General features: G+C 40.0%; 1 protein-coding gene across 4 annotated transcripts; it reads right to left on the bottom strand.

Moving 5' to 3' along the window:
* Window positions 1-1,242: 1,242 nt before the first annotated feature.
* LOC118420417 (palmitoyltransferase ZDHHC23-like) lies at window positions 1,243-16,393 on the bottom strand. 4 transcript variants are annotated; one of them, XM_035827194.1, is made up of 7 exons: window positions 16,206-16,393; window positions 10,469-10,625; window positions 8,338-8,445; window positions 7,728-7,949; window positions 6,752-7,396; window positions 6,110-6,277; window positions 1,243-4,754 (listed from the first exon to the last, which is right to left on the bottom strand). In XM_035827194.1, the coding sequence occupies exons 2-7, from the start codon at window positions 10,609-10,611 to the stop codon at window positions 4,493-4,495; spliced, it is 1,548 nt and encodes a 515-aa protein (XP_035683087.1). In that variant the 5' UTR covers window positions 10,612-10,625; window positions 16,206-16,393; the 3' UTR covers window positions 1,243-4,492. The 4 variants fall into 4 exon arrangements, with proteins under 4 accessions (XP_035683087.1, XP_035683086.1, XP_035683090.1 ...); XM_035827193.1 differs by lacking the exon at window positions 16,206-16,393 and adding an exon at window positions 11,319-11,542; XM_035827197.1 differs by lacking the exon at window positions 8,338-8,445.
* Between the last annotated feature and the right edge of the window lie 1,420 nt (window positions 16,394-17,813).

Below are 17,813 nucleotides of genomic sequence, written 5' to 3'. Positions count from 1 at the left end.
ATAGTACAATGTATTCAGTGTTTCATTTATCTTGCTGCAATCATTAGAAGAAGAAACACAGGAATTTCAATTAATTAATTAAAGTACCCTACGGCAAGGAGGCGGTTTATAAGAATAATTCTATACATTTAGGTATGAACAGGTCATGCTTGTACATGTATGTATATTCAAATGGGGCAAATACTGGTAAATTATGACATTCTAAGGAAATTCAATGAACTGTGAAAGTTGTATCATCCTTTCTACATTGAATAAAGCTCCCTGTTATTACAGATAGATGTTTCTTTTGATTACGAATGTAATAACACTAATAGACACAGTCCAATTATATGCTACATTGTATTAGGATATGTACACACAGGACCAAAGATTTACCTCCAAGCATAATTGTGAAATGAATACAGAGACACAAGATAGTTGTGAGTTGCAGACTTTAATTTGTTCCATGTGCCAACTTGCCAACTACCCTCTGAGATATGCAATATCCTAGTAGTACTGGTAATATTTAAAAGCTTGTAGCAGGCATCCTTCCATCCCTAGGGATGATGGTAGCACCTCTGTATGCATAATGTGTATTCCCAACCATCTGATGATTGTCCCAACAAGATTGTTATAATCCTAGAGCCTTGAATTACTTTACTCTATTGAGTGGTGCTAAAAACATTATATTGAGGTAAAAATAACTTAAGATATGGCTGATACTGTTGGATGCAGCTCACATCATTTACAAAGATACACAAAAAGTCCTGTGATTTCTTCTGAAACACAAAACACATGAATATGAATCTAAAAGCATCATGTAAGCCTTGAGAAATCTGTGAAACTTGCAATCATGTTAAATGCAAAACATTTATTGTTTCTGACATGAACTTCAGAGTTACAGGAAGTACAGAAGGCATGGTATCTGACTCATACTTCTCTTTTGGCAAATCTTCTCTTTCAAGTCATACAATCATGACAGAAATTAAACAAATAAAATAAAACTACCGGTCATTCAATGACACAATGATCGTTTTCATAACAGGACTTCCTGAAAGTGTATATCTTACCACTAATACACACACACACATACACTACCTAATAGTATTTATGTGCATACAGATTTGCTACAATTGCATTTTTCAACTTTATTTGACACAGGATGATGCAAGTATGTGGCCTTAAATGATCGCTGAGTGTAAGGTCTGTTCTTGCATAGATAAACATCCACTTTTAAAATCACCTCACAGCACTTTTTAATGCATTCTTAAAACACGCTTAGGGATCCATCAAATGGTCAATGTGACATATGCTCTATTACATTCTTTTCTGGATTATGAAGGAGTATGATATTGTCCCTAAACCACTACTGGTAGGCTTGTAAAGCTTACGGTGCCTTAAGTATGCCCCCATCTACCATAGGCAAACAAAACTAAAGCTGTTGGAAGAGTAGGAACTTCAGTGTATACACACAGTCACATGATCTCTGATATAACTCTGGAAATCACACTTAGCTTACAGTACACAAAGACTTAGTACGCTGCTCACAAGCAATACAACAACACAAGGCACTCACTGGCTCTATGTACCCATCTACATGTACACTATCCTCCGCTTCAGCTTAACAAACAGCAGCAATGTTGGGACTCACAATATGAAAAGCATTCAAAATGGATTTAAAACCTCAATGTAATGTGTGGTATACTGTAAATGCAGAAACTTTTGCGGTGGTTAATGTTCGCTGTTTTACCGGTGGCCGCTTCACCGCGAACTTAAAACCACCGCAAACGTTTTTCCATGGCTGCAGAAAGAGACTACAGGGCATGGTGCTACCGCGAAATTAAAACCACCCTGAAAGGTCCTTTTTTCCGCTACCGCGAAACTAAATCCCCACAAACTTACTATGCATTTACAGTATCGGACACAGAAAAAGCAGCAAATGCCATTGAACATGCATGTCTAAAGATGGAGTTGTAGTTTTTTTTCAGGAGTTTCATACAACAGCTTGTGTCCCATTGAACTAAAACAACACTTGCTTTTGCTCCCTATTTCTATCAAGCACTACAACTATATATCACTTTAAATTTACCGGTATATGAACTTTGACACACACATTTATGTGAAAAGCTAAAACGCTCCTAATAGTATGCATATTGACACAGCCATATTGTTTCTCTACATCTACCTTATCATGTAACTTTTGATAGCAAATATATACTTCTTAATCTTAATTAATAGTATGGACTTTCTATGTATTGTGTATACACCAAGAAGGACCTGTCTTGTCATAGTTTTGTTTTTACATCTACCGGTGCATAGGTAATGATGGTACAGTTATCCCCTTACATTGTGTATATATTAGCCCTTTGTCTAGGAGTTGCAATCTTTACTACATGTTGAAGCATTGCTTTTACCTTCCTCCCTGCTGCTTTGTCTTGCTAACAATCCCACCCTGGTGCCAAGTGACTAACTCAGCACTCAGAAGGTTAAGGTCAAGTTTGATAGATGAGGCTATACCTGTCAGGTAAGATGGTTGGTATCAAAGACCTTATTTACTAAGCATACCTACCAGTATTTTAACACTGCTCTATAGAGGTTTGGTATTTGCAATATATCTATTATAGTGCCCTGGTTAGAAGATCTACATGCACTGACCAATGGGTGGTGTGGAGGGATACATAACATTATTTTACATATTCCAGTCACGAATCAACACCTTTCCTTGAAAACCTTAGGATATGTAACTGCCCAATCCATTTCCCAGCACAACAAAGAAAAAAAAAATGAAGCATTTTGCATAAACTGGTCACAGAGTTACTCATTGTTTAAGTCAATCTAAATGTCTGATCTCTAAATGTTCTGCATAGAGTTTCCCACTAGCGTTAAGTACATTTTTCTTTAGAAATGTAATGTACACTTTTTAGCTTCTATCAGTAAAAGTTGGGTGCAGCAGTCCCAACCTGTTAGTGCTTACTAAGGCAAGTCTACAACTATAGACATTCTGCTTTATCCTGCATTCCCATGACTTCATTAGCCTTGAAGGTATCATATTGTACCATTATAAACTGTTTATTGAAGAACTTGGTGAGGGGTGGATAGGGTGTGTAAATAAGTATGTTTTTAATATATACTACAATTTGGAATGGAATAAAAGCCGATGTTGATGAGGTAGGAGTGAAAAAAATAAATCAAAAGATAAAAATATTGTTCCAAACTAAAAGTAATTCTATTCACATAACAGTACTGTATTTAACTCACAAAAAAAGTGCATATGACAATATTCAAGCAGTGTCGTATTAGCTTAGAACATAAAAACAGATAACATAAACGAAACATTGCAACAAACTTAAATTGCAGACAGCAATACAAAAATAAGATTTATAAAGAATCAATTATGATGATAGTAATCAACAGTTACAAAATAAAATGTCTTTTAGACTTTGATTCTGTACACTATAGCCATGCTTACAATGCTGTATATTTCAATTGGTTCTCTCCTTGGTGCTGAACATGTTATCCTAAGGATGCTCTCTTATGCCAAGGGTGCTGTCCGTGGTGCTGAACATGATATCCTCATGCTAGGAAAGCTACCGACTATGGTTGCTGTGCATGTTGCTGGACATGCTATTCTCATGGTGAGAATGCTGTCTCTAGCGCTAAGGGTGCTGTCCCTAGTGCTTAACATGCTATTCTCATGCTAGGAATGTTGTCTCTGGTGACAAGGGTGCTGTTTCTGGTGCTGAACATGAAATCCCCATGCCAGGAATGCTGCCTGTGGTACTATGGTCGCTGTCCCTGGTACTAAACATGCTATGCTCAAGTTATGAATGTTGTCTCTGGTGACAAGGTGCTGTTTCTGGTGCTAAACATGCTATCCACATGCTTAGAATACTATTTCAAGCGCTGAAAGTGCTGTGCCTAGTTCTGAACATGCTATTCTCAAGCTAGGAATGCTGTCTCTAGTGACAAGGTGGCTGCTGTCCTTGGTGCTGAACATGATATTCTCATGCGAGGAATGCTGTCTTCAGTAACATGGGTGCTGCCCCTAGTGCTGAACATGCTATCCACATACTAAGAGATGTTGTCTCTAGTACCAAGGCTGCTGTTCCTGGTTCTGAACATGCCTTTCTGGTACTTAAGCTAAGAATGCTGTCACCATGATAATTAAGTTGTCCAAAGTGATGCTAATGCTAAAGATTCACTTAGGTTTATGATTGTTGTACACACATGCAAAAAGAGGAAACAAATTATGTGAGAATCTAAGGTGCAGGTAATGTTGATGGAAAACATTAAGGAATACAGAAAAAAGAAAACTACACCATTGTACTTATACAAAAAAGTATGTATTTTTGCAGGAATTTTTGGAGTATTTTGTATCCACACCCAGTAATCTAGACCATAGGTCCCTTTATGCTTTATGTTGTTTTGCACTGAATTTTGCACATCTGCAGAGTGTGCCTTTCCACAGATGACTACTTTATGTGTGCTTTATGTGATCATGTCTTATCCTCTCTCACACCATCTGTACTGCTGGTTTCTCAAGTTTGGGTTTCTGGCTGAACTCCCACCAGTTCTGTACGCAGCCCTTGTCGTACTTGTCGGTGTAGACACAGAAGCCGCAGCAGCGAACCTTGTAGGTCTTGTTGCGGATGGCGACGCGCTCTTCGCGGCCAGTCATGTTCCAGGAGATGTTGATGAGTTGTGAGACGAGGATACCCGACATGGCTGTGAGTACCATCAGGGTGTAATAGCAGCAGGTGAAGACTAGGGCAGAACTGAGGGAAATGGAAAGAACAACTGTTACTATTGGATCTTCTTTTGAAACAAGCCAACCGATTGGCAAACAGAAATGTATTGACCAATAAAATGAGGATACCTGACATGGTAGTCAGGACCATCAGAGTGAAGGCTGGGGCAAAGCTGGGGGGAGTGGAAAGAAAATCATTCATCACTAGTTACTTCTGTTAAAACAAGCCATCAGATTGGTCTATGGGAACCTACGATCCAATAATCTGCAGTATTTCAGTGGCTGTTTTCTGCAGTAGAAAAGATTTGCCAACAAATACTACAAACAATTTACATGGATATGCTGTATGCCTGAGGACAGTAAGGTATAACCCATCTGGATGTGCTGTATGCCTGAGGACAGTAAGGTATAACCCACCTGGATGTGCCGTATGCCTGAGGACAGTAAGGTATAACCCACCTGGATGTGCTGTATGCCTGAGGACAGTAAGGTATAACCCACCTGGATGTGCTGTATGCCTGCGGACAGTACGGTATAACCCACATGGATGTGCTGTATGCCTGAGGACAGTAGGGTATAACCCACCTAGATGTGCTGTATGCCTGAGGACAGTAAGGTATAACCCACCTGGATGTGCCGTATGCCTGAGGACAGTAAGGCATAACCCACCTGGATGTGCTGTATGCCTGAGGACAGTAAGGTATAACCCACCTGGATGTGCTGTATGCCTGAGGACAGTAAGGCATAACCCACCTGGATGTACTGTATGCCTGAGGACAGTAAGGTATAACCCACCTGGATGTGCTGTATGCCTGAGGACATTAAGGGATAACCCACCTGGATGTGCTGTATGCCTGAGGACAGTAAGGTATAACCCACCTGGATGTGCTGTATGCCTGAGGACAGTAAGGTATAACCCACCTGGATGTGCTGTATGCCTGAGGACAGTAAGGTATAACCCACCTGGATGTGCTGTATGCCCGAGGACAGTAAGGTATAACCCACCTGGATGTGCTGTATGCCTGAGGACAGTAAGGTATAACCCACCTGGATGTGCTGTATGCCTGTGGACAGTAAGGTATAACCCACCTGGATGTGCTGTATGCCTGAGGACAGTAGGGTATAACCCACCTTGATGTGCTGTATGCCTGAGGACAGTAGGGTATAACCCACCTGGATGTGCTGTATGCCTGAGGACAGTAGGGTATAACCCACCTTGATGTGCTGTATGCCTGAGGACAGTAGGGTATAACCCACCTTGATGTGCTGTATGCCTGAGGACAGTAGGGTATAACCCACCTGGATGTGCTGTATGCCTGAGGACAGTACGGTATAACCCACCTGGATGTGCTGTATGCCTGAGGACAGTACGGTATAACACACCTGGATGTGCTGTACGCCTGAGGACAGTAGGGGATCCACCTCTTGCTGTACCAGCCAGGACAGGTGCTGTTGAGGGACAGCCAGACTCCGTACCCAGCTGACGACATGAACAGCACCAGTGTCAGGAGGAAGCTCCTGTGGTTGTTCTTCCCCACACAGTGGTCGATCCTGAAGGCAGACATCATATGACAATCATAATGTGGTTTTGTGGTATTTTCCATGGCCTCAGCTCAAGTAGGATTTCCATATACAACTTCTAAATATACATTTTAGAGTCTAACAGACTTTTCTCTTTGTTGCCTTGGAGGCACGGCAGTTTGAAACCTTCTAGTTTATAGTTTAGATGACAAACTGCAAAATATGTGCCAGCTGGACTTCCTAAAATGTTGATATCATTAGCATTAAAGGTACAGAAATGCTAACAGACATAATGTGCCTGAGGGTTGTCTCCAGTATCAAATTTTTGTATGTCTCAATCATTGTTATGGACCCCATATTGTTAGTATTTGTCATTTTTGATAAGAAGAAAAATACATTTTCATCAATTTCTTGTCATAAAGATCAATTTTTGGATGGACCTGGTGACATTTGTGTCCTAGGATGGACTGACAGGTCCTGGAAATAGCCCTGGTTTGAACTTACCATATACAGTGGTGGTCCAGCCTTAAGACACAACGCTTACAGATCATGCAGTGTCCAGCTCGAGGTGGCCTGGGCATCTTACACACGTGGCACCAGAGGGGCTGAGCTGCGACTCTCTGTCCTTCTACATCAATCACTGCATCCTGACCCAGGTCCTGCTTGTCCCTGTTGTTGTTGTTTCCATTCCTCTGGAGGGGCCTTTTGGTGGACTGCATAGTGCTGTCATTCTGATAGGGGGCGTCGGTGGACTGTATTGAACTTGCCTTGCCCACTTTGCCACCGTTCTGCACAGGATTTGAGATGGCGTGGTTTCTGTCTGCTGAGCTCCTAAGCTGGATGCCATTACCTTGCAAGCTCTCCTCGTGTGTATTTTTTACCCCATTTTTTGGGAAGGCAGGACCTTGTTTACTGTCAGCTCCTAACTTGTTTTTTCCGCTGATAAAGCCGGGGTTCTGTTTGGCTGAAGTTAACGCGGCGAGCATGGCGCCCATCAAGACCGTGAGGAGGCATGTTTCTGTGGATGTCACGATTCCGAGGGGAACCACAAGACGGAGGTATAGCGAGTAAAGGTAACCGACGGACACGAGGCCCCAACTCAGGAAGAAAGGCCCGCTTTGGCGTATTTTGATGAATCGGAAGTAGTACCTGTGAGAACATATTGCAACATTTCATTCAGGGACAGAGGTGCAAATGCTGCACATTGTAAAATATTACAAGCATACAAAATACAAGCAGGCCATAAAATGTTTCTGTACAAGTCTGGATCTAGCCAGAATGTGTCCATATATATGGTTTGGAGAAATGCATGTAGTGCCTACCCTAAGCTCAGCTTGGATGGAAAACTTCTTTCAAATGCTTGCATTTGCATTAAACAAACAATCTACACAATTTCAATACTGAGTTCTGTTTACATTCCTGTTAGTATAGCATAAAGCTAGCCATTGACCCCTCTTAGGACATAATGCATCCTTCCTACCTTATGAGGAGGATGGGGAGGAGGACCAGTACCACTGCAGTCAGCAGGGGGTGGATAGCAGCAATGTTGAGGGACAGTGGCACCAGGAGCAGAGGTGGGATGACTTGGGGGTTGACTTGTTTGGCCCCCTTTCCAGAACACCAGGGGATGCGTAAGCGGTCTTCTAGGGTCATGTATAGTGCCTCGTAGTTACTGCTGGGAACTTTCTGTCTTTTGAATACCCTGTAGAAAAATTGCATTCATTTTTTCTCACGTCAGATATACCAAAATCAAACCTATGAAATAAAAACAGGTTCTAATAATAGTAATATAGTATTACATCCTTCAAAAGGTCGCACAAGACATGATGATACTATAAACTTAAATATAGGAGAAAAGAGCTGCCCATAGATGATACTGTTAAAGGAAAAAAAAAACGTTCATGCAAAACATGCACTGTTGAGATCTAAAGAAAAAGTACAAATTTTTCAAAGACAGGTTTTGATAACTCCTTCCTCCTTCTCCATTCCCAACATTTCAGTCCTGAAACGTTGTCCTTTAAAGGCTGAAAGGAAACAAACAAACTTACATATAACAAAGGAGAAAATCAAGATTATTGCTGGTTATCCACCTTGGCGACCGTTTGATATAGGAGTGGTTGTGTAGCTTCGTCCCTTCCTTGTAGTTCCTGTAAAATTCCTGGTAGTTCCACGCTGACACCACGCGATGTTTGCGATTCCTGGGAGTGTGGAAACACAGTTGTCAAGGTGGTCTAGTAACAATGATAACATGCCGGCATGGGCAATAGATAATGTCATAACCACTCATTTCTACAGGAAACTAAAAGAAAAAGACAAAAATCTGTAACATCTGGGAAGATGATAAAACTAAAGTGATACATATCCATGAGAGGTCATCTGCGGAAGAACTAAATCATAATGTCATGAGTAATGCCATATGTTGGCTACACATGTAATACGATATGATTATGTAATGGAAACCTAAAACCAGATCTGAAAAACTAGGAATTAAATATGACAATCTGAAAAAGAAGTCATGACAGTCAGTAGCTGTACCATGGTCAGCATGAAAATGTTAGGTGTGATGAAATGAGGTGACCACAGTATAATACATAACAGAACCAACATGACTAATTCTAAAATCAGTGATCACTGATTAGCGAACTGCCCCTATAATTCCCTACATATTGGAAGATGTAGACATTCGCGTTCTATCAAAAGGGCCATCTTATCATTATATGAAGATAGCACAAAGCAGTCAGCAAGCCCTTTCAGGTTACAGATCCTTACCAAACCCTCACAGCAAAGCAGTGGGACTTTGCAAGCAGACGTGAACTGGGAATATCTTTCCTTAGTCCTTCATACAGATAGACTGACAATGACTAGCACGGCCATTTGTCACTCAAATGACATCAGCCCCCATTTCATGGACTGAAATAGACGTGTTTCAACTGTCCTCCTATCCTTGATACAAAAGCCTCATGAATTTTTGAAGACATATTGGCATAAAGAGCATTGATTGGAGACAGGCTTGGCAAAATGTCAATGAGGGAGAGCTTCAATTCAATTATACTGTAATACAAACCATGCATTCAGAAACAAAACTTTTATTGCTTATACTAGCTATAGGCAGGCAACATTGTGCAACTTGTCACTATTTTCAAAGAGTGGGACTTGTTTGCAAAGCTGGGAACTTGACATCAGCAGGAGAGGGGCTTACTGATTTGCTCTGAGGAATGTTTTGAAAGTCACCAGGTTTTCTACAGTTACAAACATTTCAGACAAAGATGTGGCTCAAAACAAGTTGCCACATTTATAGCATTCTTTTACTGTAACTGTAAAATCTTGAAACAAAATGGTGACAGTTTGAAATTCATGTTTTAGCAGACCTTTTTCTGTCTATTCTCTGACCTATGAATAACTATTTACAAGTAAAGGAGAGAGAGAAAAAAAGAGAACATTAATTGAAAGATAGAGGGATACAAACACAGAAAGACAGGGTGTTGATTTAAGTGACAAGAGACATGTTGTACATGCTTGATTTGAGTTTGATTATCAGCTTTTCAATCTAATTAGACTTTTTAGGAAGCATACAGATCTGAACTCTATTAAAGGGAAAATGTTTCATTCTCCCAAAAGGATACCAGCCCTTATCTAAAACTCTATAGGGACTGTCCATGGTGTTCACTGGCCGAATGGCCTGGGGCTAACAGACATGAGATAGGGAGGTCATGCCTTTGATTCCTTGCATTCCTAGATAGTTGCTATATTTGTGAATGGCACTTGACATGACTTTGCACATTTCATACAGGTGTAAATTTGAGTACCTGACTTGCAACTGGGAAGCTGGGAGATGGTGGAAGGAGAGGGATGGGCTCTGCCTTTCAATACCATGTCGTATTTACAGTCTGTGGAGAACAACACACTGGCTCCACAGCCTAAAACAAGCTACTGTAAATGCATTTAACTTTTAAGATCGCGGGATTTAATTTTGCGGTAGCAGGAATAAGGACTTTTCAAGCACAATACACTGTAGTCTCTTACTGCCATGGAAAAATGTTTGTGGTGGTTTTAAATTCGCGGTGAAGCAGCCACCACGAAAACCGTGAACATTTTGATTAAACTATCGCGAAAGTTTTTGCATTTACAGTAATATGTGACTACATGTACATGACTGTGTACAATTGTACCCTTATCTGTTTTCTGTACATTATTACTAAAAATATAGGGACTGTGTTTTACCTGTCTGCAGCACTGTCCAGGTCCTCACAGTCACAGAAGGACATGAGCAGGTGGCTGCGCTCCCCCTGAGTGTTGATGTACTCACAGCAGCACAGTCCCTCCATCTCCCCCTCCTCCTCCTGACTCTGATGGCTCTCACCCATCTTCTGAGCTTCAGCTATGGGAACAAGGGGAGGGGTTTAACAGATGGACATGTACAAGGTTTTAATACAATAACTAAATTTGTAACATACATGTATTTGTGTACATAAATGTACCATACTTCTCAGTCTCAGAACATAGAAATACATAACAATATCTATGGGTTCAAAAAACCAAATAGTACACCACCTTCTAGTGCTTTACTATACCATGTCTACTAGTCTTCGGCTCTTGTCGTCTCACGAGACGGTCGACAGCTTCAGTCAGTATAATGACTATACAATTATGACTGAGATCTAAAAAAAAAGAGCAGTTTGAAAAGGAGAAAGCTTGGTCAACAGATAGGGTCAAACATTTTAAAAATAAACATAGTTGAATTCAGACAATATCTTAATCTTTATATGGCCTCCTTCAGTCAATATTGACCATTGTCACGGGCTAGGCTTTACAGTGAAGCCAAAAGTTATAAACATGAAAAAAATGCCTGGGGTCCAAGATCAACCTTGATTTTTGTAATCCATCCAAGGTTCTTACATTATGCTGACCACTATAGCTACTGACCACACTTAATATCCAGAAGCACTGTCAGGCAAACACACAGATCGGACACACCCAAAACAATACCTCAATTTTTCATGTAACTGAAGTATAGTATTATAGAACTTCATCAGAAGAGCAATGAAATAAGATCAGATCAGATGTAGTATACCATTCCACCCAGCCTGTCCCTGTCCTACTCCTGTGTGTGGTAACTCCTGGTTAATCCATACACGATGTTCCTGCATCTCCAACTGGTGTAAGTGTCCTCTCCACTCCTAACTCAGATTAGTCACCAGGCCAGGGACTCATCATGATTACATTAGTAAATTCCTCCCCCTCTTATCATCTGGGTTACAATTCACATGTTATCTGCTGCTAATGTGGAACGAGAAGCTTATCATTGGGGCCATACTAAAAATGGTACCGGCAACGGCTTCTAAAAATAGTTTAGACCAAATGTACGCTGTATTAGATTTCTTTCACTTCTACATGATGAATTACATTATGAAAACTGAGGCATACTGCGTGCAGACCTATATGCAACACTTTAATGGAGAGCTTAGATTAGAATAATTAATAACAACATATCTAAAATGTCTGAGATTTTTGGAGAATTTGCCAGTGCTGTTTTGCAATACTTGGGAAGTTTGTGAGACGTTGGTCATCAATCATTATTGATTGGTTGGTACAGATTACTCGGCTTGCCAAATTTCTATCCAATCAGCTTTAGCTACAACATGTATATCAATCAATATCACCATATGATCAATACCTATGTGCATGAGTATGGGGCTTTCTTCTTTAACCTTCAAGCACAAAAATCATTACCCTTTCTATTTTCAAGTACAGATTCCCATGCCCCCCCCCCCCCCCCACAAACACACACACTTTTCAATTAAATTCCACCAACATTTTATTTACTATTTATTTATTCAGATTTACAGAAATGTTCTGAAACTAGGATCTGGCAACTGGAATATAGGTTAGGTCTGTCAAAAAAACATTTGTTCTAACACAACTAGTTAGAACCAAAATGATGTCCTTCAATACAAATGTATTGGAATTAAATTTCTGAAGTTCACTTAATAATGATCATAAATTATATCTTTTCCAATTCATTCTTAAAATCTGAATCATTGTATAGATGTATATAGAGATGTATTCCATATCAACCTAGTAGGGTATGTGCTAGTTAGGTACTAGCCTGACTGCGGGATTGGCCATTGGGTGATCCATAAGGGAACTGGGACCAAGGGGACGTCATACCCACCCAACAAAGCACACATTTGGCACACAAAAGTCCATCTGAATTATTGTAATTTGTATAGAGGCATGTGGGATTCTCTAAAACACAGACTGGTCCAGGACACCTGAATCAAACGTTATCGCTTCCAATTCATGATGTATGATAAATGACTTAAGACATGTATACAATATAACAGTTAATACTAACTTCGTTCTTAGTGCTAATAGTAGTTGTAGAACTATCCTGGCATGACTTCCGAGGGAAGGTTGCAGAGTCAGGAAGGATAGCCATCAAACCCACTGGGACTGATATTTGGCACCAACTGGCGCCGAGTGTCAACTCTGGATCCATTAATACGATAAATATTTCATTCTGCTGGGGTCTGTAGATACGATGTCAGCTAAAAGTCGCAGGGAAAAGTTAGATCCACAACTGAATAAACTAAAATAGTATTCACTGCATTATAATTATACATGCATAAAGCTAAGTACTGTCCTCCACACTGCAATTGTCAAATAATACTGTGTGACAAGAAGAATAATTCAGCCTCCCATTCTAGACTATAGGCTCTAAGTAATGACAGAACTTTACTCTCACCTCTCAAATAAACGTACCGGTACGTTTATTTTTTTCAGCCTCAAAATCCACCCGGTACATTCTTATTTTAGACGGTACGTTTATTTATTTTTTCAAATTGGGGCTTTCATTACTAACCTAGGACCCCAAAAATATTGAAATTTTGGGTTTTTCTGCCGATATTTCCGTGGTATTTTTGCTCAAAATTTACTATTTTGGGGGGAGCTGCCTGACATGACTTACCAGGTCCCCCAGTACGCACAGGGCGGGTCTCCCATGTGGCAAGCCAAGAGTGTCGGCTTTCCGAGGGAGTGTTCTTGTATGACAATCTTTTTCGTGGAACTTAAAAATACAACTACTAGTACAAATCTGTTTCCTCCTCGTTCTCAACACTTTTTCCTCGTAACTTCCGCGCCTTCCTCCACTTAACAGCATTAGTATAATTTTTATGGAGGCAAAAAATATATAATCAGACACTTGTCCCTCAGACACTTGGTACGTTCCGATCAGGCCGTGGGAGGCTGTTGAAAGTTCTTCACGATAGCAGATACTTTTGGTCATTTTATCAAAGTAGAAACTAAACTAACAATATATAATACGAAATATTTTTGAAAAGTTGGAGCACTGTTGTCATCAGATATGTTTCTGAGCGTCTGTTACTGTCATTTAATCATCAGTTATTGTCAGTTCCACCCGATTTCATTCTATGTTTTGGAACATCCAAATGCCGTCAGCACTCCCCAAAAGTAAACCTGACTGGACAACGCCCCCAAAGGGGCGGAGTCAAGTCTCTTCAGGCCTTTTAGGACTTTTACCGCCAGCAGGCATGGTGCAGTGGGCGGGGCAGTGTGCATATAAGCCGTGGGAAAGTGTTTCCCTGCCTCATAGATGAATACATTAAGCCATATTTGGTGTGTATCAGTTTCAAAGCTGGAGTCAAAATTTACAAAGGGCTCAAAGGAAACTGCTTGTTTTCTACCTTGCGGTAATGCCTGCAGAGGAATCAGCAATACGATATGAATGTAGGGGGAGGTGTAAAATGTTAAATATTTTCTGTGTTCTTTGACTTCTTTCTCTCACTAAATTTCTAGAATTGATAACAAGAAACGCAGAGAGGAATAGGTGCTGATATTTGTAGCTAGCCTTTACATATTAAAAGCTTCACTTGGTCAGTGCACTTCTTCTTCCATCGTGTATTTTGGACCATGGGATGTAATAACTACGTGTAGCTCACAGCAAATTGTGAATAGATTACATATGTACAGGTCAAATGTATTATTCTCTCTCTCTCTCTATATATATATATATGACATTTTTCAAGGCCCAATCTAACCAATTACAAAAGTCCAAATATGATAAACATTCTAAGATTATGGCAGTGTGATGTAGCCATTCTTTTTGAAGTATTACAAAAATTTTCCATAATCACTTGCTTCAAGTTCTAAGTAGAAAATGTATGTAACGTTACAAGTATCATGTAAATTTTCACAAAATTACGAATACTATAAATCAATCTTATATATTACCTTTTATTACAAAATGGAAAAAAAAGATAATATATCGAACAAGATAACTATGGTTATTCTGTTCATTATATATACAATTAACTGATACGGTACTCAGGCACAAATAAATAAAGAGAACCTACCTACTATTAGATTTTGAAGATTTGTCCGGGGGGTACTTTTATTCCAGGGGGTACTTCTCTTTGAGAGGTGAGAGTAGCGAGGCTTTTCCTGTATTGCCCATGTGTTTAAACATAGATAGGAATCAGCAACTTTAGCAACTCAGTTCAGTAAACTCAGCCCAACACCGTGGCCAACTTGGCCCAACATCCTACAAGTAAATGGCCAACTAGTAAGCATTTGCACGAACCTTCGTACAAATATATTACGCACAAATCAGTATCCGAAAACATACGGACCTTATGTGATACACACAAATCACTATGCAAAAACATACAGACTTTATGTGATACGCACAAATCGCTATGTGACACACACGAATCTTATGTGATAAGCACCAACCTTATGCAAACTGACAGACCGCTACATAGTGACCGCCTGCTTGGGCTGAGTTGACCAGTGTTAGTAAAGGGCCGAAGCGTCCAACCCATTTTCACGTGGCCAGCCCATGAGCAAAGTGCACAGATCACATGCTGCTGATTTACTGATTTATACTTCAGTCTGTACAACTCCTAAACGTGTAAATGGACGCTGACATTGGTTCAGATGCCCAAGGTCAGTGTACTGTAGGTTACGGGGGATTTAGGACTAATCATGTCTAAACTCCAATAGATTGGAGCAGGGCAGTCTCCAGGACCCATTTCTCTGGCCTAGATTGGAACATGCTCCTTGTGTAAGAATTCAGAGGGGCGAGTAGGAACAGAAAGAAACAAACATGCAGACACCAGGGATCAAACCCGGGTCGGCAGATTACAACCCAGCAGCGAAACCACTGCGCTAGAAAAGGCTGATCAGCCAATTCCGGCTGAAGTTTGATGCTACTTAAACCCCCCACGGTTACACTTGGAATGGGGAAAAATGTCACCTCGCCCAATTTTCATAAAAAAACTGAACTTCATAACATGAAAGTGATGAAATTTTGGGGCAACAACAAAAAATGTATTTACAAAATTATCCAACAGAAATCAAGGACATTTCATTAGACTAAATACATAATGTCCTAGCACCGATTATGTAAGAAATCAAGGTAACTGAAAAAAAAATCTCATGACGTATTTAAAACTTAGTGCTCTATGCTATCACGTAAAAGCAGAAAACCACTGATCATAAATGAATACATAAATTTATACATACACTAACGTTACATGTGATATATGGATAATCTCTATAATCAGGGTAATCCTACTTATTGGGTTCTCAGCCATAAGTAGCACGCTCTACACTAGTACTTCGTGACGTAGTCAACAGGATAAGATATGAGAAAGGAAAGAGAAACATTATAATGCAAGAAAAATTAATATTTTTCTGAGCACACATCATTTTCAGGATTTTACGATTATAATTTTCTGCTTTTGGTCTAGGTGAAAAACCTGTTTTAGGAATAAAAATATCAGTCCCTCTGAACGCCACATAACGAGAAAAACAACAAACCACCATATTATTATGCTATTATTCGGCTAGAATATTAAAAATCCGCAGTCTGAAACAGGTGGGGTGGGGAGGGGGGCAACAGGGACAACATTGGGCTATCTCCTACTAAATCACTTACCATGTCATCTTTGCATAGTTCGTTGGTGTCTGAAGAATCTAGGGCTGTTCCGAAGCCCCTTAATTCTCAATATCTTGATGATTACCCCAATTTTAAGACATTTTCTAGCCTTTTCACCCAGCTTCACGTTGTCTTGGCTGTGACTGCTAATACCCACAATGCACTAGCAGGTCTTCCCCGACACGAGGATGACGTCATAGATAAACATGTCCCTTTTCTTGGGACACTTCGGAGCAACGTCGGGACGCGTCCTTCCAAATATCAAAGTAGTCATTTAAAAACAATACTGAAGAAATGCTTAAAAAATACCGCTTCATCGCTGCAAACGATAAAAACAGGTGTCCGTAGAACTCAAACTCCTTGAGGTAATGACTAGTTCAGCACGAATTACTGTAAATCCAGAAAACTTTCTCGGTGGTTTGATGTTCGCGGTTTTCGCGGTGGCCACTTCACCGCGAACTTAAAACCACCGCGAACATTTTCCATGTCAGTAAGATACTACAGTGCATGGTACTGTAGCAACTGTCTTTTTTCAAGTACATAAAAAATATTGTACACGAAAGATAAATGGTGGAAAATGGACTGGGTTCCATTAAGACTCAGGGAATGAAATCATTCTGGCATTCAAAATGACCATCAGTACAAGAGTAAATTACCCCAAAAATGTGACATGTAACAGTTGACCCCAGCTTACAGTTTCTTCGATTTCTTAGGTGTAGCAGTACCCTAGCGCTGAAATTTGCAGTAAAACTGCATCTATGATATTCAATATCGATTTAACAATCGAAGATTACGAATTAATATACTAATAAAGCCGATTTCTGAAAAAAAAGAAGACATTTGCTCTCATAGCACTCAACATAAATGCAGTCAAGTGTTTTGCTGCCATTCTAGGACAATGTGGCCACTCTTGTACAATAATGTCAAGAAACAGAAGAATTATGAAGGCTAAGTGAGAGCAAAAGACTTTTATTCACTGTCACTGTAATCTAAATGAATTGACACAAAAACAAATATTTATTTTCAGTCACTCCAGTCTGACAACAACACACTGCCGTCGTCTATCTACACTATATTTACATACAAATACTGAAAACGGGTACACGAAGTGCGCATGATGGTAGTAAATTCGACCAAGGCAAAGGACTACGTAACATTTACATGTAGGTACATGTAGGCAAGGTTACCATATCATTTTTCACATGCTCAGGCTTAACACTTTCTACAAAGGTCACGAACAAGAACTAAGCTAGCGATACTTCATCTTTACATGCCAAAATAAGAAAATAGTCTACGCAACATCATTGCTGAAGTACACAACTGACGACTTCTTAGCAAATCTTACAAATATATATATAAAAGACCTAATTTGAGAAAAAAATACCTTTGCTCTCAAAGCTCGTGTATTCACGTATTTCACCTTCATTCTTTGACAAAAGTGGCCATCAGTTCAGAATTAGTAAATGCTGATATCGTCTGTGCATTGGCGGAGGCAACCTGAAGCCTTCCGTACTTTAAGGCCCATGGAATTAATTTTGCTGCTTTTGAAAGGCTCAGACATTTGTTCCTAAAGTGTCAGTGTATTAATACGTTACTGTGCTGGGTGGT

This window comes from Branchiostoma floridae, chromosome 8, assembly GCF_000003815.2.
Source record: "Branchiostoma floridae strain S238N-H82 chromosome 8, Bfl_VNyyK, whole genome shotgun sequence".
NCBI classification, from domain to species: domain Eukaryota; kingdom Metazoa; phylum Chordata; class Leptocardii; order Amphioxiformes; family Branchiostomatidae; genus Branchiostoma; species Branchiostoma floridae.
This window is presented reverse-complemented; position numbering and strand designations above follow the sequence as displayed.